Genomic DNA, 25,858 nt, shown 5'->3' with positions numbered 1-25,858 from the left:
TTACAGAGATAGGGAGGCACCAGGCCATGGAGGGATTTGAAAACAAGGATGAGAATTTTAAAATCGAGGCGTTGCCGGATCGGGAGCCAGTGTAGGTCAGCGAGCACAGGGGTGATGGGAGGACGGGACTTGGTGCAAGTTAGGATATGGGCAACAGAGTTTTGGATGAGCTCAGGTTTACGGCGGGTGCAAGGTGGGAGGCCGGCCGGAAGAGCTTTGGAATAGTCGAGTCTAGAGGTAACAACGGCATGGAAGTGGGTTTCAGCAGCAGATGAGTTGAGGCAGGGACGAAGACAGGCGATGTTACGGAGGTGGAAGTAGGTGATCTTGGTGATGGAGAGGATGTAGGGGGTCGGAAGCTCAGCTCAGCTCAGGGTCAGATAGGTTGCCACGGTTGCAAAAAGTCTGGTTCAACCTCAGACAGTGGCCAGGGAAAGGAACGCAGTTTGTGGCGGGGACCGAAGACCATGGCTTTGGTCTTCCCAATATTTAATTGGACAAAATTCCTACTCATTCAATACTGGATGTCGGACAAGCAGCGTGACAAATCAGAGGCAGTGGAGGAGGGGTTGAGAGAGGTGGTGAGCTAGAACTGGGTGCCATCAGCATACATGGGTGGAACCTGACATGTTTTCGAATGTTATTGCTGAGGGGCAGCATATAGATCAGAAATTGGAGAGGGCCAAGGATAGACCGTTGGCGGGACTCCAGAGGTAACTGTGCGGGTGGAGGAAGAGAATCTATTGCAGGTGATTTCTCTGGCTACGACTGGAACGAGACGAGGGTAGTCCCACCCAACTGGACATCAAAGCAGAGGAGGTTGGAGGATGATGGTGTGGTCAACCATGTCAAAGGCTGCAGACAGGTCGAGAAGGATGAAGAGGAATAGTTTACCACAGTCACAAAGGATGTCATTTGTGACTTTGATAGGGGCGGTTTCATTGATGTGGCAGAGGAGGAAACCTGATTGGAGGGATTCATACATGGAGTTGAGGGAAAGATGGGCACCAATTTGGGAGGCGACAACATATTCAAGGACTTTGGAGAGGAAAGGGAGGTTGGAGATGGGGCGGTAGTTTGCAAGGACAGAGGGGTCAAGGGTGGGTTTTTGAGGGGGGGTGGTGCTTACGACAGATTTGAAACGGGGGTCAGTGCCTGAGGAGAGGGAACTCCTCTCAGTATCAGTTAACATGGGGGCCAGGAAGGGTAGTTGGATGGTCAGCAGTTTGGTGGGAATTGGATCGAGGGAGCAAGAGGTGGGTCTCATGGACAAGATGAGCTCGGAGAGGCCTGATGGAGAGATAGAAGAGAAATTAGAGAAAGATGTGAGTTCATGGCTAGGCGGGGGGCAACCTTAGGGAAGTTTGGCTTGATGGGTTAGGGGAAGCGACAGAGGCAGCTGAACTGCCTTAATCTGGTCTCAATCTCAGTGACCAAGAAGTCCATGAGCTCTTCACACTTGTTGACTGGGCTCACATGTGAAGGATTTGGGCAAGGTACTGCAGGCAACCGGCACCAATAGAACCAAATGCAGGAAATAGTTGGGATGTCACACTATACATTTTATACTATGGTTCAGTAACCCAATGGATAACATGCATTGTACCATTTTGTTCAGTGCTGTCACCCTGCATTTAAAGCTTATTGGACCAATACACTATTGTGAAAATAGCAAGTGGCCCGATACACTTTGAATGTGGCTCATTTCTGGGATTTTCCACAGCACACATCCTTGTGACTGACTGATTTAATATGCATAACAACAGTAACTTGCATTTATATAGCACCTTTATTGTAGTAAAACATCCTAAGGTGCTTCACAGGAGTGTAATCAGACAAAAAATACACTACAGAACATGTCTGCAATGCTTGGGTTGCTCACTATGTTTTACTGATCAGTTTTGAAATAGAGCAATCTTCTTGTTTCAGTGTGTTATTTTAAATAACTTGCAGGGCCTTGATCTAAGGCTGCAGTTACATTACAAGTCTTGAGAGCTTTATCTGTAGGGTGTGATATGCAGCTCAGACCCATGTTAAGGTACCAGCTGTGTCTTGCACTGAGCTCAATAATAAAGGGGCTCTTGTATGCATTCTCGAAGTTCTGCTCTCGGGCAGCTAATTTTTAATACTTGGAGTGCACAGAATGAAATGCCCATTGGACCATCTGGGCATTTTAAATGTGTGGCATTCTGCCATGTTCAATTTATACTATAGCTGGGGTAAAGCTCAAGCAGTATGAGTCTACACATCCTCCAGGTTTCAGTGCACTTCGGAGTCGTATTGGGACATGAATTCCAGCCTGAACTACCTATTTTATGTTAATATAAATAGAAATTCTGCAAGTCCATTTTAAATAGAAGCTGCGTCACCTGGTGACACCCACTATTACACCACCAAAATCCTGGGCAACACTGTTACTCAAACTGTTTTTATTTATTTATTTTCTATCATTGTTTTTGGAACCCAAATATGAACTGCCATATTATTTTTAAAGTAATACAAAGCACTGTGTTAAAGGAGATTATGTTATATGCAGACAGCACATTTAAGATCCACATAGTTATTTATCTAGGGAGTAGACTTGCCAAGTAGTGTTGTAATATTTTTATTGAACATACATGACTTCTGTCTATCTTTGAGTGTTAGCTTGGCTCAGTGGGTAGCGCTGTTGCTTCTGAGTAAGCAGGTTGTGCTTACTCATTCTAGGATTTAAGCACATAATCCAAGCTGATACTTCAGTGCACTGGAGAGGGTGTGCTGCATGGTCGGAGATGCTATGTTTCAGATGAAATGTTAAACTGAGGCGCCATCTGCCTGTTCAGATGGACATAAAAGGTCCCATCGCAATATTCGAACAAGAGCAGGAGAATTCCCCTGGAGTCCTGGCCGACATTTATCCCTCAATCAACACCACCAAAAAACAGATTAACATAATTTTCTCATTGTTGTTTGTGGGACCTTGCTGTGCCCAAACTGGCTGTTGCATTTGCTTGCAAAACAGTGACTACACTTCAAAATAATTAATTGACTATGAAGCGCTTTGGGACTTCCTGACGACATGAAAGGTGGTATATAAATGCGAGTTCTTTCTTTCTCCCCATATTTTTCCTACAAGTTCAACAAATACAAAAATGTATTTGGTGATATTTTGCTTTCTCACTAAATCTGTTTACTTTTGATTTTCTTGGACTAAGAACTGCAGGCAATCATACTTTATTCTCAGCTGGAAAGTAAAACACTTATAAGTTTTATAAATAGAATATATTCTTGCCAATAGTAAGATACTGCTTTATTCATGGAGTTGACCCTAACAGATTGTGATTTTATACCCTGTGAATTATTTGTTCAGTCTCAGTTGTGAAGATAACTTATATCACTGCCATTTATATACATAATTCAGTGGCTACTGAATCAACCCAAGTTTGAATTGAAGGAGTTTTTTTTGTTAATCATTTTGTGTGAAACTTTTTTGAGATTTGTTCTCAGTATCACAAAGGGTTTATGTTATGTAGAACTTTTGCATCAAGATAATTTTAATAACTGAAAATTCACAAATTTTAAATTGCAAATGTGTGCATTATCAGACTTGAAAGCACAATAAACTATTGGTAAAAATTGGTGAGAAGGAATCAAAATAGATGTAAATAAACTGGAAGAAAATTGTTTTAATACAATTAAATGATTATATATTTTGCAGGATTTAGTAAATAGCTGTAATCTCCCATCTCATTGTACATGGGCAGTCTCCAGGATGCGCAGAAGTAATTCAGTCCTTTTTATATTTCCATTTATAATGGAAACTGCCTATGCAAACTTGTCATGCTGTAATTACACACTTGAACTAGTGGTGGCACTGCAGTGTCTCCACTGGAAGAGGAGAGTGCAAGCACAGCATGACAAGGCTACTACACAGGCAATTTCCATTATAACTGTGCACAAAGGAGTTTATAGTGGAATAAATTGACAGGACGGGCGTACAGATGCAAGACTTCTATAATATTAGTAGATTTATAGTTAAAAGGCAAAACTCATGGTTACATCAAGTTACATCGAAACTACAGCACAGAAACAGGCCATTCGGTCCAACTGGTCTTTGCAGACGTTTATGCTCCCTACTTAATCTAACCCTATCAGCATACCCTTCTATTCCTTTCTCCCTCATGTGCTTATCTAGCTTACCTTTAAATGCATCTATGCTTTTTGCATCAACTACTCCTTGTGGTAGCGCATTCCACATTCTTAGCACTCTCTGGGTAAAGAAGTTTCTTCTGAATTCCCTATTGGATTTATTAGCGACTATTTTATATTTGTGACCTCTAGTTTTGGACTCCCCCACAAGTGGAAACATTTTCTTTAGAAATGTGCCCCAGCTTGCTAAGCCTTTCCTGATAAGTATATCTTCTCAGTTCTGGTAGCATCCTTGTGAATCTTTTTTGCATCCCCTCCCCTCCAATGCCTCTATATCCTCTCTATATCATGGGAGTACTGTGCAGTTCTGGTCTCCAAGTGTGGTCTAACCAAGGTTCTGTAGAAAAAGCTTAACATAATTTCTCTGCTTTTCAATTCTGTCCCTCAAGAAATGAGCCCCAGTGCTTGATTTGCCTTTTTTATGATCTTATTGACCTGAGTCACTACTTTTAGTGATTTGTGTATCTGTACCCCTAGATACCTTTGCTCCTCTATCCCATTTAAGCTCTTATTATCCAAACAGTATGTGGCCTCTTTATTCTTCCTCCCAAAATGCACCCCCTCACATTTACCTATACTGAAATTCATTTGCCAATTAGACGTTCATTCTCCAAGTTTATTAATGTCCTCTTGCATTTTGATACATTCTACCTTTGTATGAACTACTCCCCCCCCCCCCCCCCCCCCCCCCCCCCAATTTGGTGTCGTCCGCAAATTTTGAAATTGTACTTCCTGTTCCCGAAACCAAATTGTTTATGTAAATTGTGAACAATCCCAGCACCAATCCCTGAGGAGTACTACTTCCCACCTTCCGCCAGTCTGAGTAACTACGTTTAACCCCTACTCTCTCTTTTCTGTTTTGTAACCAGCTTGCTATCCATTCCGCTACCTATCCCCTGACTCCACATGCTCTGACCTTAGTCATGAATCTACAATGCGGTACCTTATTGAAAATCCAAATATATTACAAACGTATATTGCCTTTTTGAAAATCAAAATATTTTACATCTACTCTACTGCATTATCCTTGTCTACTCTTTCTGTTACTTCTTCAAGGAATTTAATAAGGTTGATCAAGCATGACTTTCCCTTCAGAAGCCCATGCTGACTATTATATTTTTGTTCTCTAGATGTTTTTCTATTACATCTTTGAGTAAAGATTCCATGTTCTTTCCCACCACTGACGTTAAACTAATTGGTCTATAGATCCCAGGACTTGTTCTAGCTCCCTTTTTAAATATAGGAATAACATTAGCTGTCTGCCAGTCCTCTGGCACTATTCACTTTTCTAATGAATTTTTATACATATGTAATAGTACCTCTGCTATCTCCTCCCTAACTTCTTTAGTGTGCTAAGTTTACACAGCCAGTTTCCATTATAAAAGTGGACATAGGAATTTATAATGAGACAAAGTTCATGCAAAAGTGTGACAACAGAAAGTTAGGTTTTATAGCCAGTGATCATAGAATCATAGAAAGTTTACAGCACAGAAGGAGGCCATTCGGCCCATCGAGTCCGCGCCGGCTCTATGCAACAGCAATCCAGCTAGTCCCATTCCCCTGCCCCATCCCCGTAGCCCTGCAAATTTTTTCCTTTCAAGTACTTATCCAGTTCCCGATTGAATCTGCCTCCTCCACCCCCTCGGGTAGTGCATTCCAGATCCTAACCACTCGCTGTGTTAAAAAAAAAATGTTTTTCCTCATGTCACCTTTGGTTCTTTTGCCAATCACCTTAAATCTATGTCCTCTGGTCCTTGGAACAGTTTCTCTCTATCTACTCTGTCTGGACCCTTCATGATTTTGAATACCTGTATCAAATCTCCTTGCAATCGTCTCTGTTTCAAGGGGAACAACCCCAGCTTTTCCAGTTTATCCACATAACTGAAGTCCCTCATCCCTGGAATCATTCTAGTAAATCTCTTTTGCACCCTCTGTAGGGCCTTCACATCTTTCCTTAAGTGTGGTGCCCAGAACTGGATACAATACTCCAGTTGTGGCCGCACCAGTGTTTTATAAAGGTTCATCATGACTTCCGTACTTTTGTACTCTGTGCCTCTATTTATAAAGTCCAGGATCCTGTATGCTTTTTTTTAAACTGCTTTCTCAACCTGCCCTGCCACCTTCAACAGTTTGTGCACATATACCCCAGATCTCTCTGTTCCTGTACCCCTTTTAGAATTGTGCCCTCTAGTTTATATTGCCTCTCCTCGTTCTTCCTACCAAAATGTATCACTTTGCATTTTTCTGCATTAAATTCCATCTGCCATGTGTCCACCCATGGCACCAGCCAGTCTATATCATCTTGAAGTCTATCACTATCCTCCTCACTGTTTACTACCCTTCCATGTTTAATATAGCCATGATGTGGAGATGCCGGTGATGGACTGGGGTTGACAATTGTAAACAATTTTACAACACCAAGTTATAGTCCAACAATTTTATTTGAAATTCACAAGCTTTCGGAGGCTTCCTCCTTCCTCAGGTGAATTTCATTTCCACAACATTCACCTGAGGAAGGAGGAAGCCTCCGAAAGCTTGTGAATTTCAAATAAAATTGTTGGACTATAACTTGGTGTTGTAAAATTGTTTACAAATGTTTAATATACTGTAGGTATAGACTGTATCCTATAGGAGAACCCATTTCTCACTGTTTTGTAACAATCAGTTACAGGTTTTCTTATGTTGTATGCTGTAGAGCAGTGTTGTGCAATAGAAATCGCTGACAATCCACAGGTGTGGCCACGGTGACACCGTTTTAGCCAAGTATATGTACTTCACATGTACATTTACTTAAACATCTACCACCATTCAGTGTGAAACTTTGCAGTCTTTCTCTTTCACCCAAGTTTGGAATTTTGGCATAAATTTATCAGACACAGCACATCTTAGTGCTACTTTTAAGTTTTATTCCAGCAATTGCAAGCAGATCTTTGACTTTATCAGAGTGAATGCTGAGAATGTTGACTTGCAAAACAAGACGTGCCAGACCTGCAACAGCAGGATGCTGCTTTCCTTTTTCCATGACGTGCCCTGTTGGAGCAGCTCGCTATGGGCTTGGCTTGCTTTCTTCTGGTCTGGATTGGTTGTTCTGATTGATTGAGCTTACCATAATGACAGCTTTCCTCGCCACATAGTGTTGCTGGTGTTTCAATGGTGCTGAAGTCCAGCATTTTCACCCGTGTTCCACACCATTTTAGGTAGGTCTTAAGGAGGAGAGAGAGAGGCAGAAAGGGTTAGGGAGGGAATTGCATAGCTTAGGGATTAGACAGCTGAAGGCACGGCCGCCACTGGTGTGCAACGGAAGTGGAGGATGCACAAGAGGCCAGAGTTGGAGGGATTCAGAGTTCTTGGCGGGTTGTTGAGCTGGAGGAGGTTACAGAGATGGGGAGGGGCAACGCCATGAAGAGGTTTGAACACTAGGATGAAAATTTTAAAATAGAGGTGTTGGTGGACCGGGAGCCAATGTAGGTCGGCGAGCGCAAGGGTGATGCGTGAACGGGACTTGGTGCGAGTTAGGATACAAGCAGCAGAATTTTGGATGAGTTCAAGTTTATGGAGGGTGGAAGTTGGGAGGCCAGCCAGGAGACCATTGAAATATTCGAGAATGGAGATAACAAAAGCATGGATGAGGGTTTCACCAGCAGATGGGCTGAGTCAAGGGCAGGGATGAACCATGTTACGGAGGTGTAAGTAGGCGGTATTTGTGATGGAGAGGATCTGGGATCATAAGCTCAGCTCGGTCAAATAGGATATCAAATACGAACAGTCTGGTTCAGCCTGAGGCAGTAGTCAGGGAGAGGGATGGAGTTGTTGGCTACGGAAAGGAGATTGTGGCAGGAGCCAAAGACAATGGCTTCGATCTTCCCAATGTATATTGGGAGGAAATGTGGCCTCATCTAGGATTGGATGCCCGACACACAGTCTGACAACACAGAGGCAGTAGAGGGGTCAAGAGAGGTGGTGGTGAGGTGGAGCTGGGTGTTGTCAACGTACATGTGGAACCTGATGTCGTGTCTTCAGATGATGTCACCGAGGGACAGCATGTAGATGAGAAATAGGCGGGGGCCAAGGATAGATCCTTGGGGGACTCGAGGTAACCAAGGAAGTAAAGCACACACAACAATCAAAAAATACTCGCACACTACTTTTCATTTTACCAACAAATGCACAAAAGGTTAATGTACTCATGCTTACGCTGTGTGAATGAGTATTGCAATCATATGTCCAATGACGGTGACAATTACTCATTTTATAATTATGAATCAAAAATGCAGTTAGCCACGTCTGAATTCCAAATCACCCATGTGGCTAGTGACAAATGCATTGGACGATACTGCTATAGAGAAATTGATTTTATGGACTAACTATACAGAAGAAACCGTATTTCATAGTTATTGCTTTAACGTCTGTCTTAATATTGCTGTAAGTTGTGATTTCATTTTTGAGCAATCAGATCATTTCTATAACAAAAATACAAAATGCTGGAAATATACCGATCAGTCAACATCTGTACAAAGAAAAATAGGTTGACATTTGCCAGATCTGAAAACTAAAAGGTAGGGAAGCACTTTAGTCAGATTGGGGAAAGTGGGAAAAACAAATCAGCCAAGCACAGATAGAGGTAATGGGTTGAATGGCCTGCAAAGTTGTTAATAGAGAACTATTAGATAATGTAAAAGTTAATCTTAGTGAGGTAATGGAAAGAAATTAAAAGAACAAAAGAATGTACAAATAACTAAAATGGTGCAAAGCCAAAAGAGTGGGAAAATTGGAAAAAAAACTACACATGCAGGATGTCTGAAATGAAATGCAAACAATGCTCGAAACACCAGACTATAAAAGAGAAAAACAGGTTAACACTCTATGAACAGAACCCTCTCAGAGCTGTGTTCTAACAACTGAACTGGTATCTCCCTGGGTACTGACAGACGCATCCGACCAATCATTTCTACATTGTGAGGTGCAGGATTTAAGTAACTGAGACCTATCTTGAACCTACACTTTTATACTGTGCTCTTAGTATATGTTTCTATATGTGTCATTATGTTCTGTTGCAGGGCAAAGGCTGAGGTCTCAACTTTAGTTTTAGGGAATGAAGCTGGGCAGGTGGAAGGAGTATCAGTGGGAATGCATTTTGCGGGTAGTGATCATAATTCAGTTAGATTTAGCATAGTTATGGAAAAGGACAAAGATAAAACAGGAGTGAAAGTTCTCATTTAGGGAAAAGCAAATTTTACTAAGCTGAGAAGTGATATAGCAAAAGTGGACTGGCAACAGCTACTTGAAGGTAAATTAGTACCAGAGCAATGGGAGGCATTCAAGGGAGAGATAGTGAGGATTCAGATCAAACATGTTCCCACAAAGAAAAAGGGTGGGACAGCCAAATCTACAGCCCACTGGATGACAAGGAGCATACAGGGTAAGATATGGCAAAAAGGGGAAACTTATGTCAGATACTGAGAGCTCAATACTGCAGAAAGCCGAGAGGAGTATAGAAAGTGCAGGGGTGAAATTAAAAAGGAAATTAGGAAAGCAACGAGGGCATGAAAAAATACTGGTAAGTAAAATCAAGGAAAACCCATAGGTGTTTTATAAATATATAAAGAGCAAGAGAATAACTAAGGAAAGAGTACGGCCTATTAGAAACCAAAAAGATAACCTATGTGTGGAGGCGGAAGATGTGGTACGGTTCTTAATGAATACTTTGTATCTGTCCTCACAAAAGAGGGGGACGATGCAAAGATTACAGTTAAGGAGGAAGAGTGTCAAATAATGGATGGGATAAACATAATGAGAGAGGAAGTATTAAGGGGTTTAGCATCTTTGAAAGCAGATAAATTGCCAGGCTCGGATGAAATATAACCTCGGCTGTTAAGAAAAGCAAGGGAGGAAATAGCGGAGGTTCTGACCATCATTTTCCAATCCTCCCTGGCTACAGGCGTGGTGCCGGAGGATTGGAGGACTGCTAAAGTTGTATGGTTGTTTAAAAAGGGAGAAAGGGATAGACCGAGTAATTATAGGCCAGTCAATCTAACCTTGGTGGTGGGCAAATTATTGGAATCAATTCTGAGGGACAGCATAAATCGTCATTTACAAAGGCATGGGTTAATCAAGGACAGTCAGCATGGATTTGATTAGGGAATGTCGTGTCTGACTAACTTGATTGAATTTTTTGAGGAGGTAACAAGGAGGATCGATGAGGGTAAAGCATTTGACATAGTCTACATGGATTTTAGCAAGGCTTTTGACAAGGTCCCAGATGGCAGACTGGTCAAAAAAGTAAAAGCCCATGGGATCCAAGGGAAAGTGGCTAGTTGGATCCAAAATTGACTCAGTGACAGGAAGCAAAGGGTAATGGTTGATGGGTATTTTTGTGACTGGAAGGCTGTTTCCAGTGGGGTTCTGCAGGGCTCAGTACTAGGTCCCTTGCTTTTTGTGGTATATATGAATGATTTGGACTTGAATGTAGGGAGTTGAATCAAGAAGTTTGCAGATGATACAAAAATTGACCGTGTGGTTGATAGTGAGGAGAAAAGCTGTAGACTGCAGGAAGGTATAAATGGACTGGTCAGGTGGGCAGAAAAGTGGCAAATGGAATTCAATCCAGAGAAGTGTGAGGTAATGCATTTGGGGAGGGCAAACAAGGCAATGGAATACACAGTAAATGTGTATTGAGAGGTGTAGAGGAACAGAGGGACCTTGGAGTCCATGCCCACAGATCCCTGAAGGTAACAGGATAGGTAGATAAGGTGGTTAAGAAGGCATACAGGGTAGTTTTCTTTATTAGCCGAGGCATAGAATATAAGAGCAGGGAGGTTGTGCTAGAACTGTATAAAACACTAGTTAGGCCACAGCTTGAGTACAGCGTACAGTTCTGGTCACCACATTACAGGAAAGATGTGATTGCAGTAGAGAGGGTACAGAGGAGATTTCCGAGGATGTTGCCAGGGCTGGAGAATTTTAGAAACATAGAAAATAGGAGCAAGAGTAGGCCATTCGGCCCTTCAGGCCTGCTCTGCCATTCAAAATGATCATGGCTGATCGTCTAACTCATTACCTTGTTCCGGCTTTTTCCCCATATCCCTTGATCCCTTTAGCATTAAGAAATATATCTATCTCCTTCTTGAATACATCTAATGACTTGGCCTCCACTGTCTTCTGTGGTAGAGAATTCCACAGGTTCACCACCCTCTCAGTGAAGAAATTTCTCCTCATCTCAGTTCTAAATGGCATACCCCGTATCCTGAGACTGTGACCCCTGGTTCTGGACTCCCCCGCCATCGGGAACATCTTCAGCCATTTTTGCAAAGTTAGCCGTTTTAAAGTCTGGGACCAACATTAGATTGGTCAATAAGATTAAACCTAATTATATTATGATTAAAGAACGGGTACGGTAGCATAGTGGTTATGTTACTGGACTAGTAATCCAGAGGCCTGGACTAATAATCCGGAGTCATGAGTTCAAATCCTGCCACGGCAGATGGGGAATTTAAATTCAATTAAATAAATTCAATTAATTAACTAAAATCTGGAATTAAAATACTAGTATTAGTAATGGTGGCCATGAAACTACCGGATTGTTGTAAAAACCCATCTGGTTCACTAATGCCCTTTAGGCAAGGAAACCTGCTGTCCTTGCCCGGTCTGGCCTATATGTGACTCCAGACCCACAGCAATGTGGTTGATTCTTAATTGCCCTCTGAAATGGCAAGCCACTCAGTTGTAAATTCTCGCTAAAAAAAGTCACAATAGGAATAAAACCGGACGGACCACCCGGCATCGGACCATTAGGCACCGGACACGACAAAGGCAAACCAAGCCCAGTCGACCCTGCAAAGTCCTCCTCACTAACATCTGGGGACTTGTGCCAAAATTGGGAGAGCTCTCCCACAGACTAGTCAAGCAACAGCCTGACATAGCCACACTCACAGAATCATACCTTTCAGTTAACGTCCCAGACTCTTCCATCACCATCCCTGGGTATGTCCTGTCCCACCGGCAGGACAGACCCACCAGAGGTGGCGGTACAGTGATATCAAGTCAGGAGGGAGTGGCCCTGGGAGTCCTCTACATTGACTCTGGACCCCATGAAATCTCATGGCATCAGGTCAAACATGGCCAAGGAAACCTCCTGCTGATTACCACCTACCGCCCTCCCTCAGCTGATGAATCAGTCCTCCTCCATGATGAACACCACTGGAAGCACTGAGGGTATCAAGGGCACAGAATGTACTCTGGGTGGGGGACTTCAATGTCCATCACCAAGAGTGGCTCGGTAGCACCACTATTGGCCGAGTCCTGAAGGACATAGCTGCCAGACTCGGCCTGCGGCAGGTGGTGAGCGAACCAACACGAGGGAAAAACTTACTTGACCTCGTCCTCACCAATCTACCTGTCGCAGATGCATCTGTCCATGACAGTATTGGTAGGAGTGACCACCGCACAGTCCTTGTTGAGATGAAGCCCCGTCTTCGCACTGAGGACACCATCCAACGTGTTGTGTGGCACTACCACCGCGCTAAATGGGATAGATTCAAAACAGATCTAGCAGCTCAAAACTGGGCATCCATGAGGTGCTGTGGGCCATCAGCAGCAGAATTATACTACAGCACAATCTAAAACCAGATGGCCTGGCATATTCCTCACTCTACCATTACTAACAAGCCAGGAGATCAACCCTGGTTCAATGAGGAGTGTAGAAAAGCATGCCAGGAGCAGCACCAGGCATACCTAAAAATGAGGTGCCAACCTGGTGAAGCTACAACTCAGGACCACATGCACACTAAACAGCGGAAGCAACATGCTATGGACAGAGCTAAGCGATTCCACAATCAACGGATCAGATCAAGGCTCTTCAGTCCTGCCACATCCAGTCGTGAATGGTGGTGGACAATTAAACAACTAACGGGAGGAGGAGGCTCTGTAAACATCCCCATCCTCAACGATGGCGGAGTCCAGCACGTGAGTGCAAAAGACACGGCTGAAGCGTTTGCAACCATCTTCAGCCAAAAGTGCCGAGCGTCTCGGCCGCCTCCCGATAACCCCACCATCACAGAAGCCAGTCTTCAGCCAATTTGTTTCACTCCACGTGATATCAAGAAATGGCTGAGTGCACTGGATACAGCAAAGGCTATGGACCCCGACAACATCCCGGCTGTAGTGCTGAAGACTTGTGCTCCAGAACTAGCTGCGCCGCTAGCCAAGCTGTTCCAGTACAGCTACAACACTGGCATCTACCTGACAATGTGGAAAATTGCCCAGGTATGTCCTGTCCACAAAAATGACTGCCTCATCAGTCTACTCTCGATCATCAGCAAAGTGATGGAAGGTGTCGTCGACAGCGCTATCAAGCGGCACTTACTCACCAATGACCTGCTTACCGATGCTCAGTTTGGGTTCTGCCAGGACCTCTCGGCTCCAGACCTCATTACAGCCTTGGTCCAAACATGGACAAAAGAGCTGATTCCAGAGGTGAGGTGAGAGTGACTGCCCTTGACATCAAGGCAGCATTTGACCGAGTGTGGCACCAAGGAGCCCTAATAAAATTGAAGTCAATGGGAATCAGGGGCAAAACTCTCCAGTGGCTGGAGTCATACCTAGCACAAAGGAAGATGGTAGTGGTTGTTGGAGGCCAATCATCTCAGCCCCAGGGCATTGCTGCAGGAGTTCCTCAGGGCAGTGTCCTAGGCCCAACCATCTTCAGCTGCTTCATCACTGACCTTCCCTCCATCATAAGGTCAGAAATGAGGATGTTCGCTGATGATTGCACAGTGTTCAGTTCCATTCGCAACCCCTCAAATAATGAAGCAGTCCGTGCCCACATGCAGCAAGACCTGGACAACATCCAGGCTTGGGCTGATAAGTGGCAAGTAACATTCGTGCCGGGCAATGACCGTCTCCAACAAGAGAGAGTCTAACCACCTCCCCTTGACATTCAACGGCATTACCATTGCCGAATCTCCCACCATCAACATCCTGGGGGTCACCATTGACCAGAAACTTAACTGGACCAGCCATATAAATACTGTGGCTACAAGAGCAGGTCAGAGGCTGGGTATTCTGCGGCGAGTGAGTCACCTCCTGACTCCCAAAGCCTTTCCACCATCTACAAGGCACAAGTCAGGGGTATGATGGAATACTCTCACTTGCCTGGATGAGTGCAGCTCTAACAACACTCAAGAAGCTCGACACCAATCAGGGCAAAGCAGCCCGCTTGATTGGCACCCTAAACAATCACTCCCTTCACCACCAGCGCACTCTGGCTGCAGTGTGTACCATCCACAGGATGCACTGCAGCAACTCGCCAAGGCTTCTTCAACAGCACCTCCCAAACCCACAACCTCTATCACCTAGAAGGACAAGGGCAGCAGGCACATGAGAACAACACCACCTGCACGTTCTCCTCCAAGTCACACACCATCCCGACTTAGAAATATATCGTCGTTCCTTCATCGTCGCTGGGTCAAAATCCTGGAACTCGCTTCCTAACAGCACTGTGGGAGAACCGTTACCACACGGACTGCAGCGGCTCAAGAAGGCGGCTCACCACCACCTTCTCAAGGGCAATTAGGGATGAGCAATAAATGCTGGCCTCACCAGCGAAGCTCACATCCCAGGAATGAATTTTTAAAAAAAGGTTTTCCACCACATGGAGGTTTGATACAGCACTAGGGTCACTGCTAAAAACCAGATTGAGAATTTGTTTATCCCTATGTATGTGCCAGGCAAGGAGTTGGATACTGCTGTGGCTTGGCTACCTGACACACAAATGTGACGAGCTGGGTAGAATTGGTGGTGACCTCAGCAATGCTTACCATAAGGGCTGTGTTCCTTAAAAATATCTAGGACTGCAATCTTTTTGGTAAATGTTACTTGACCTTACAGACACCACTCTGGGTAGCTAACGTGATGAGAGAAATTGATTTTTCTTCTTGGTGGTCACAGTCTGAAAAATTTTTGAGAACTAGTGATATAAAATTATTGTACTACTGCCTATGTTGTGCAATGCATACACTATACTAACCTGGCAAATGGCTGTCGTGTTGCATTTAATTTTGATCTAGTAAAAACCGCTCTGCTACCAAAGTGTATTCGAATTTCAAGAATTTACAAGCTGCTTTAAAATTTTAATTTGCATATCCTGATGTCATGAATATAATGTAACATTTAAAAATATTACATATTCCTCATTCATCTATCAACCCAGTTGTTTTAATTTGTATCATGTAATATGTGAGTATTTGGTGTCATTCTCATTTCAACTTGACAGCAAGCTACACTCTACTGCTAATTGAAAGCCATATTTTATGCTTTTATTTTAAGAATTATCCGATAATTTGAATTAAGCAACACAAATAACACAGCAAAGTGAGAATTTAGTGCTAAAAATTGAATAAAGCAACATTGAATTAAGAGTAGACTGTACATAATCCTGTCACTGGATGATTTTTAATGTTCACAAAAGAAATCTAGTTGTCGGTATGCTTCTTTGCAATAGTCCACATCAAAAGAAATCTAGTGCACATCTACACCTTCAAATTTCACAAATCTTGTTTTGGGACGTTGCATAAAGAAAAAGAAAATGTTCTTTTTGCTGCATTGGTTCTTGAAGCAGTCTGTAACATCATATTGTACATAGCCCAATCCCTATTTTTTGCACAACTGTGCTGAAACCTCTCTCACTTTCTCCTTTCTGATTGTCTTTAACTCTGATTTGGAGTGTGGGAACATTCATTTTTTTTCACTCACTGTATAAATTAGCCTACCATTGTAAAGAACTAAGGATTGTTCTGTGGGGAATGGCTTTGATGCCTTTTAGGATTGGGGGCAAATGTTCCTCCTCATGAGGCCATATGGGTTGAGCTAAAGAACAAAAAAGGGGCAGTCACAGTTCTGGGAGTGTACTGTAGACCCCCAAACAGTCAGAGGGAGATAGAGCAAATATGTAGGCAAATTTCTGAGAAGTGCCAAAACAATAGGGCAGTAAAGTAGGGGATTTCAACTACCCTAATATTAACTGGGATACAATCAGTGCAAAAGGTATCGAGGGCGCAGAATTCTTAAATTGCATTCAGAAGAACTTTTTTTAGCCAGTACGTAGCAAGCCCAACAAGAGTGGGGGCAGTTCTGGATTCAGTTTTAGGGAATGAAGCTGGACAGGTGGAAGGAGTATCAATGGGAAAGCATTTTGGTGGTAGTGATCATAATTCAGTTAGATTTAGCATAGTCATGGAAAAGGACAAAGATTGAACTGGAGTAAAAGTTCTTAATTGGGGAAAGGCCAATCTTACAAAGCTGAGAAGTGATTTAGCAAAAGTGGACTTGAAATAGCTGCTTCAAGGTAAATCAGTGTCAGAGCAGTGGGAGAGATTCAAGAGGTTCAGAGTAAACATGTTCCCACAAAGAAAAAGGGTGGGACTGCCAAATCTCGAGACCCCTGGATGACCAGGAGCATACAGGGTAAGATAAGGCAGAAAAGGGAAGCTTATGTCAAACACCGAGAGCTCAATACTGCAGAATGCCTAGAGGAGTATAGAAAGTGCAGGGATGAAATTAAAAAGGAAATTAGGAAAACAAAGAGAGGGCATGAAAAAATACTGGCAAGTAAAATTAAGGAAAACCCATAGGTGTTTTATAAATATATAAAGAGCAAGAGGATAACTAAGGAAAGAGTAGGGCCTATTAATGACCAAAAAGATAACCTATGTGTGGAGGCAGAAGATGTGGGTATGGTTCTTAATGAATACTTTGCATCTGTCTTCACATTAGAGGGGGACGATGAAGAGATTGTCGTTGAGGAGGAGGAGTGTGAAATATTAGATGGGATAAACATTGTGAGAGAGGAAGTATTAGGGGTTTAGCATCTTTGAAAGTAGATAAATCGCCAGGCCCGGATGAAATGTATCCCAGGCTGTTAAGAGAAGCAAGGGAGGAAATAGCGGAGGCTCTGACCATCATTTTCCAATCCTCCCTGGCTACTGGCATGGTGCAGGAGAATTGGAGGACTGCTAACGTTGTACCGTTGTTTAAAAAGGGAGAAAGAGGTAGACCGAGTAGTTATAGGCCAGTCAGTCTAACCTCGGTGGTGGGCAAATTATTGGAATCAATTCTGAGGGACAGCATAAATTGTCATTTAGAAATGCCCGGGTTAATCAAGGACAGTGAGCATGGATTTGTTAAGGGAAGGTCGTGACTGACTAACTTGATTGAATTTTTTGAGGAGGTGACAAGGAGGCTCGATGAGGGTAACGAGTTTGACGTAATCTACGTGGATTCTAGCAAGGCTTTTGACAAGGCCCCAGATGGCAGACTGGTCAAAAACGTAAAAGCCCATGGGATCCAAGGGAAAGTGGCTGGTTGGATCCAAAATTGGCTCAGTGACAGGAAGCAAAGGGTAATGGTTGACAGGTATTTTTGTGACTGGAAGGCTGTTTCCAGTGGGGTCCTGCAAGGCTTAGTACTAGGTCCCTTGCTTTTTGTGGTACATATGAATGAATTGGACTTGAATGTGGGGGGTTTGATCAAGAAGTTTGCAGATGTGAGGAGGAAAGCTGTAGACTGCAGGAAGATATCAATGGACTGGTCAGGTGGGCAGAAAAGTGGCAAATGGAATTCAATCCAGTGAAGTGTGAGGTAATGTATTTGGGGAGGGCAAACAAGGCAAGGGAGTGTACTGAGAAGTGTAGAGGAACAAAGGGATCTTGGAGTGCATGTCCACAGATTCCCTGAAGGTAGCAGGTGAAAAGGTGGTTAAAAAGGCATACAGGATACTTTCCTTTATTAATTGAGGTATAGAATATAAGAGCAGGGAGGTTATGTTAGAACTGTATAAAACATTGGTTAGGCCACAGCTTGAGTACTGCGTACAGTTCTCCTCACCACATTACAGGAAAGATGTGATTGCACTGGAGAGAATACAGAGGAGATTTACGAGGATGTTGCCAGGACTGGAGAATTTTAGCTATGAGAAAAGATTGGATAGGCTGGGGTTGTTTTCTTTGGAACAAAGGAGGCTGAGGGGAGATATATAAAATTATGACGGGACTAGATAGAGTGGATAGGGAGAACCTATTTCTCTTAGCAGAGGGGTCAGTGACCAGAGGGCATAGATTTAAAGTAATTGTTGAAGGATTAGAGGGGAGCTGAGGAGTAATTTTTTCACCCAGAGGGTGGTGGGGGTGTGGAACTCACTGCCTGAAAAGGTGGTAGAGGCAGAAACCCTCAACTCATTTATAAAAAATACTTGGATGTACACTTGAAGTGCCGTAACCTACAGGGCTACAGACCAAGAACTGGAAAGTAGGATTAAGCTGGATAGCTCTTTCTCAGCCGGCACGGACACAATGGGCCGAATGGCCTCCTTCTGTGCCGTAACTTTCTATGATGGCTTCAGACTATATAAAATTTCTAAGATTGTGTGTTGGTGGTTTCCCTTTTTCGATAATGAGCCAGTCCATAGGTATGTAAAAGATCAAATACAGGCAAAGAATGAAGACGACCAAACTGAAGGTCACTATTTTTTCAGTTTCTCTCAAAAGGTAGTAAAAGTCATTGAAGTGACTTTATTGTAGGTGAAGTTTACATACACTGCAAGGGTCAGCATAACTGCAGCTTGAATGATCAATGATAAAATGGTAGCATTTACTCTTTGTATTGTGTGTTACTGTTTCAGGGAACAGCTTTGCTCTGGCTTCCTAAAGGAATATCATTATTTGCAATTTTTTACACGACAGGAAACATTGCTGCTCTTGCCAGGTAAGTGTTTACTAGTTTAACAGCAACAAATTGTTGGTTGTAATGGATACATTTGCTCTTGCATGTTCAGCTTATTTTTGTTTTAGACTTAAGGGATCTGCTTTTCCTTAATGCTTCAAATTTTCACCAATCTCTATTGTTTTTCAGCCTCCTAATTTTTTTTGCCAACTGATCTGACAAAAAAGTTACTTTGACAATATGTCAACGCCACCATTGACCAGAATTTTAGTGCCTTTTAAATCATCAAAGTAGCTTTTATCACAAATGCAATTATTTCTTGCCTTCTATGTTCTACTGAAATATTGTTAGTGTTTTGTGCTAAATATAGCAGTAGTAAATTATGGTGAGTGCTGTGCATCACAGCTACAGTGTTTGTGGTATTATGGAAATACTTTCAATAGATTGGCACCATTAGAAAAGTACAGCAGCTTTCTTAGAACAATAAATTCAGTAAAGGATTATCTGACTGATGTGACTGACTGTATTTTACCCTTTCAGTAGACCTATTGTGAGGCCTACTGTGTTAACCCCTCAATATACAATCCTGTTAGGATTTTAAATTCAGTGTTACTGGCGCAATTTTGCAGTATATAAAGCATGAAATGAGAAGCAGCCATCAAGCATATTGTTCCTGCAAACTATGTACAATGTATCCACTTGACCCTTTTAATTATCCAAGAAAAATTGAGACTGTTCTGCATAAGTATTTCCTGATCCCTAAAGAATAGCAAGCAAAACTCCAGATATTCATCTATACTCACATCTCCACCATTCAGTCCTGGCTTGCTGCTATCTAGACATTTTCCAGAGGCTCAGCCGTCTCCTCTCTCTGTAACGCACTAATTATGAAGTGTTATGGAATTCTCGAGTATCTCAATCTATAAACTTCATTCTTGTTCACAATCAGTACTTAGTCATTTTTTCAGCCTGAGGTCTGTCCCATATGTCCGCTTCTGTGTGTTGTATTTTTAAAATTCTTTAATTTTGCTTGAGGCTCATTAATTTTGAGTCTTATTAACTCTCCTTTTGTGCTCTCAGTACAAATCAAATATCTTGTTTACTTCTGCATCACCTCAGTGTCTCAGCATGTTAAAGACCAGGTTTCTGTCCTTCCTTAATCTTTTCTTCAGCAAAACAAGTTAAACTCTTCTAATAGAGACATAAGTCACAGAATCCTCCTTGCTTTTTTGTAAACGCTCTCAAATCATATATGCACTATTATGCATGTGGCTTCATCCAAGATCTTTACAAGACAAATGAAAATAATTTTCCAGACTCGGTCCAATGCCCTCCAGATCTACCTAGTACATGATTGGGTTTGTTGATAAGTACTTTACATCGATGGGAAACATTTGGTGATTGATCACTCACCACACCCAAATCCTTTTCTTTTTCCTTTTCTGCTTTTGACACCTCTTTATCGCATGCATGTGTTTTGTGCTGCTTATGCCACTGTGCATTACCTTACATTTATCAGTAAAATCTATCTATCATTCCTTAGCCCTTCTAATTAATTGGTACAGTGCATGCTGTTCATCTCCCTTTTATTATCGGCACAAGGCCACATAGTTTGGTGTCATCAGCAAATTCATATCTCAAAATAGTCCAAAAATTTTAACCAAATTTTGAGCAGGGTGAGAATAATGATGCTATTCTACAAGGCAAAACTTATTTTGGTAGTTTCATTCTATAGTTATTTATTTTTACAACACTAAAATATAAGTAGATCAAAATTAGCTCGTCTCCCTCAGCCCATTAGATCCCTCTACTGGCTAAATACTGATTAAGTGACAGCGTGCTTTTGGCAAATTGTACAAATAGTATTTTCAACAGTAGTTCTAGCTCTCTGACGTTAGATGGCAATCATAGAGTCATAGAAAGTTACAGCACGGAAGGAGGCCCATCGAGTCCGCACTGGCTCTATGCATGAGTAATCCAGCTAGTCTCACTGCCCTGCCCTGTCCCCGTAGCCCTGCACATTTTTTCGTTTCAAGTACTTATCCAGTTCCCTTTGAAGGCCAAGATTGAATCTGCCTCCACCACTCCCTCGGGCAGTGCATTCCAGATCCTAACCACTCGCAGTGTAAAAAAAAGTTTTTCCTCATATCACCTTTGGTTCTTTTGCCAATCACCTTAAATCTAAGCCCTCTGGTTCTTGACCCTTCCGCCAATGGGAGCAGTTTCTCTATATCCACTCTGTCTAGACCCTTCATGAGAACAAGTAGAACAATTCCAGCCTCTCCAGATTATCCACGTAACTAAAGTCCCTCGTCCCTGGAATCATTCTAGTAATCTCCTCTGCACCCTCTAAGGCCTTCACATCCTTCCCAAAGTGCGGTGCCCAGAACTGGACACAATACTCCAGTTGTGGCCGAACCCGTGTTTTATAAAGGTTCATCATGACTTCCTTGCTTTTGTACTCTGTGCCTCTATTTATAAAGCCCAGGACCCCGTATGCTTTTTTAACCGCTTTCTCCCCTGCCATCTTCAACGATTTATGCACATACATGCCCAGATCCCTCTGTTCCTCCACCCCTTTTAGAATTGTGCCCTCTAGTTTATATTGCATCCCCTCATTTTTCCTACTGAAATACATCACCTCGCATTTTTCCGCATTAAACGTCATCTGCCACGTGTCCGCCGATGCCATCAGAGTGTCTATATCCTCTTGAAGTCTATCGTTATCTTCCTCACTGTTCACTACCCTTCCAAGTTTAGTGTATCTGCAAATTTTGAAATTGTGCCCTGTATTCCCAAGTCCAAGTCATTAATATAAATCAAGAAAAGCAGTGGTCCTAGCACCGACCCCTGGGGAACACCACTGCACACCTCCCTCCAGTCCGAAAAACAACCACTCACCACTACTCTCTGTTTCCTGTAATTTAGCCAATTCTGTATCCATGTTGCCATTGTCCCCTTTATTCCATGGGCCGCCATCCTAACAGCAAGCATATGGTACTTTATCAAGCGCTTTTTGAAAATCCATATACACCACATAAACTTCATTGCCCTCATCTACCCTCTCTGTTACCTCATCAAAAAACTCTATCAAGTTGGTTAAACACGATTTGCCTTTAACAAATCCGTGCTGGCTTTCCCTAATCAATCCGCACTCGTCCAAGTGACTGTTAATTCTGTCCCGGATTATCGTTTCCAAAAGTTTCCCCACCACCAAGGTTAAACTGACTGGCCTAAAGTTGCTGGGTTTATCTTTATACCATTTTTTGAACAAGGGTGTAACATTTGCAATTCTCCAGTCCTCTGGCACCACCGGATGTCTGGAAGATTGTGGCCAGTACCTCCGCAATTTCCCCCCTTACTTCCCTCAGCAACCTAGGATGCATCCCATCCGGACCAGGTGACTTAGCTATTTTAGCGATGGAGCTTGATCATTGACACAAACAAGCTACAAACCATTACCAGCTTGATGCATCCATAGAGTTCCTGGTGTGGTTGCCGAGGGAGCTGTTTCAACTGCGTCTGCTTCTCTGGTTATCTGATTATTTATCTCATTGTTGTTTGTGGGACCTTGCTGTGCGCATATTGGCTACTGCCTTTCCTACATTAAAACAGTGACTACACTTCAAAAGTGCTGTAAGGTGCTTTGGAATGTCCTGAGGTTGTGAAAGGCGCTATATAAATGCAAGTTCTTTCTAAAAACAGAAACAATCATGATTTAGCCACAACTGCTGCAGCCCTCCTGTAACCAGTTTATCCTTTCTCAGTTTTTCCTGCCCAAAACTTGAATTGCCCACTGTTTCTGCTCCCAGCATGGTAAACTTTTAACAGTTAAATGAGTGATAAAGGAAAAAAAATCTCGTATGTGGGGGTGAAATGTGCAGTAATTTTATTTTTAGTTCAAATTTAATACACCAGAATGAGCAGGTAACGCAAGTTCAGAGGAAGTGGTTCCAGAATGCTGGAACAGTTGTGGCAGCAGGTGTGTTTTGAGGATGTTGGAAATCTGAAGGAAGTGCACACATCTTTATACTGACCAAACTTCTTTTGCAACTGCAAAATAAAGGCCAGACAAGTAGTACCTAGAGAAGTTGTCTTAGGAGACCAGTGACCAGTTTATCACTATTTGCCTTGTCATTTATATTGGCAAGAGAGGGGCACCTCTGTTCTTCTGTGCCTTTGCTTTCACTGCCAACCCTGCCTTTTGTTCTGCCATCTGAATTGTTCACTTCACAGCCTTGTGACTCGCTCTCTGCCCATCATCATTCTTTCTGCTGACTTTCTCCTACTTGACCACCTACTTTCTTTCACTGGCACCTGTCAATAACTTCATGCAGCTGCACAATGCAAAGACTCGAAGCAGCAACTACTCATGCTTCTCACTTTGTTCATGTGCACACTGAGACTTCTTTTACACAAAAAAGTCAACTTAATAGGCACCCTTTCTCTTCTCCCCCCCCCCCCCCCCCCCTCACTATCCCTGCAGGAAAAGGATAAGCTTTTCAATGGAACACAGGGTGAGGTATGAAGAAGGTGGACAAGACTTTAGAGGCTTCTAGTAAAATATCTTTGGTGTACTTAACACCTCTCGCATCTTGTCAATCTGGCATTTGCCAAATGGAGGGTAAAGACATCGCGCACACACTTTTCTCTGACGGAAGGTCTACGCCTGAAACGTTAGCTTGTCTCTCTTTTTCAAATGCTGACTGAGCTGCTGTAAATATTCAGTGCCTTATTTCAGATTTCCAGCATTTAGGAACATAGGAACAGGAGTAGGCCATTCAGCCCCTCGTGCCTGCTCCGCCATTTGATAAGATCATGGCTGATCTGTGATCTAACTCCATATACCTGCCTTTGGCCCATATGCCTTAATACCTTTGGTTGCCAAAAAGCTATCTATCTCACATTTAAATTTAGCAATTGAGCTAGTATCAATTGCCGTTTGCGGAAGAGAGTTCCAAACTTCTACCACCCTTTGTGTGTGGAAATGTTTTCTAATCTCGCTCCTAAAAGGTCTGGCTCTAATTTTTAGACTGTGCCCCCTACTCCTTAAAATCCCCAACCAGCGGAAATAGTTTCTCTCTATCCACCCTATCTGTTCCCCTTAATATCTTATAAACTTCGATCAGATCACCCCTTAACCTTCGAAACTCTAGAGAATACAACCCCAATTTGTGTAATCTCTCCTCGTAACTTAACCCTTGAAGTCCGGGTATCATTCTAGTAAACCTACGCTGCACTCCCTCCAAGGCCAATATGTCTTGCCGAAGGTGCGGTGCCCAGAACTGCTCACAGTACTCCAGGTGCGGTCTAACCAGGGTTTTGTATAGCTGCAGCATAACTTCTGCCCCCTTGTACTCTAGTCCTCTAGATATAAAGGCCAACATTCCATTTGCCTTCTTGATTATTTTCTGCACCTGTTCATGACATTTGCAGTTTTTTCTTCTAATAGTCCTTACATGAAAATGTGTGAGGATTGTCAAATGTGCATAGAGAAAAAGCAATTGGGAAACATGTTCATTGTACCTAATATAGGGATGTATAGAACGAAAAAGAAACGCTATATTATTTAGAGGGGAGCTGCTTCTTCCTGTTTTAATCTTTTCATAACAGCAGAATGTGTTACATGGTAAGGAATGGTCATTCATTTTGGGGCAGAGTGAGAATTTTTGGAAAGTTGTTGAGGGTTTTGGAAGGAAAGAGGAAATGGATTAAAATATGTCCTTGTGAATTATTTAAGGGCCTAGAACTTAGAAAAAGACTTAATTTCTTGGATGATATAATCTAAAAAGAAGCTTCAGTTGCAGACTAAAGGCAGGTATGCAAGCTGGCAGTGGCCATCACTTTCCTTCTTTCTAAGGACAGTAAGTAATATGTGTCACTTTCTAAAGTGACTTGGTAACATTACCGAAGTATCTGATTTTATTGTGTTTTGCATGTGATTCAATTTTTTTTAAAGCCACTAATTTTGTAATTAAGGCACAAAAAAACTGCAACATACTGTCACTATAATATATTGAAAGCCAGCCAAATTGATCTTTATAGCAAGGTACATAGGAAAATGAGGATTTCTGAACTATTGCTTTGTGCATTCTGATGGCAATATTTTTAGCATTTAATGCAGCATGCAAAAATATTATGCATCATTCAATATGAATAGCACAGCAATACAGAGAGGATTGAATGAATCAGTATGACGTATAAAATACCTATGCAGAACAAAAAGCAAATTAATCACCCTATCTAAATATCAACTGCGTACAAAAATTCAGTCTATTTTAGAGTTTGGCACACTTGCTTTCCTCAGTCTGAGTGCCAATTAAGTTACAGAACAATTACTCCTACGTTCATGGAAGCAGGAGACACATTAAACACTGGCACTGAGGCATGGAGGTCATAGAAAACGACTCACATATTTAGTGTTGCTGCAAATTACTGTACATTAACCAAAAATAATCTGCATTGTGAAAATGTTAAGCAATTTGTTTTCTTCAGCAATTGAAACAAATTCTACTTTCCACCTTTGTACTGCAGAGAACTGAACTCGAAGAAGCCTATTCTAGTTATTAAAACATGTGGCTGATTTTGCACAGATAGCCAGGAAAGTTTTATATCAACTATATGTCTATTGCTTTTAATTTTACTATTTTGGAGCTGGAAAGTATCTCATTGCTGTTGCCAAAAATAAGAAAAATAGGAATTTCTGTATGGGTTTGTATAGTTTAAATAACATGAATTTAAAATGGAGGTTGATCCTTCCAAGTATAAAATGGTGAACCAGAGCCCCACTGTCTACGATAACCAGTCTGGTTAAAATGTGGGAAAGAAAATACAACTTTACATCAAAGGATAAATAACTGCTAGAGACAACCAGGCTCCGTGGGCATTTGAGGTTTACATATTGCATGTAAAAGTCGTTGAACGTGTTGTTGCCTCCCAAATCTGTGTCCATCTTTCC

The 25,858-nt window shown here is 42.4% G+C and overlaps 1 protein-coding gene across 2 annotated transcripts in view; it reads left to right on the top strand.

Annotated features, from left to right (window-relative positions):
• Window positions 1-25,858, top strand: part of sft2d1 (SFT2 domain containing 1) — a 103,202-nt gene that overhangs the window by 32,722 nt on the left and 44,622 nt on the right. For both annotated transcript variants that reach the window (XM_067989091.1, XM_067989090.1), the window contains one exon: window positions 18,860-18,942. In XM_067989091.1, the coding sequence (XP_067845192.1) occupies window positions 18,860-18,942 (83 nt within the window). The remainder of the gene's footprint in view (window positions 1-18,859; window positions 18,943-25,858) is intronic.

The sequence above is a fragment of the Heptranchias perlo genome, chromosome 8, assembly GCF_035084215.1.
Source record: "Heptranchias perlo isolate sHepPer1 chromosome 8, sHepPer1.hap1, whole genome shotgun sequence".
In the NCBI taxonomy this organism is placed as follows: Eukaryota; Metazoa; Chordata; class Chondrichthyes; order Hexanchiformes; family Hexanchidae; genus Heptranchias; species Heptranchias perlo.
This window is presented reverse-complemented; position numbering and strand designations above follow the sequence as displayed.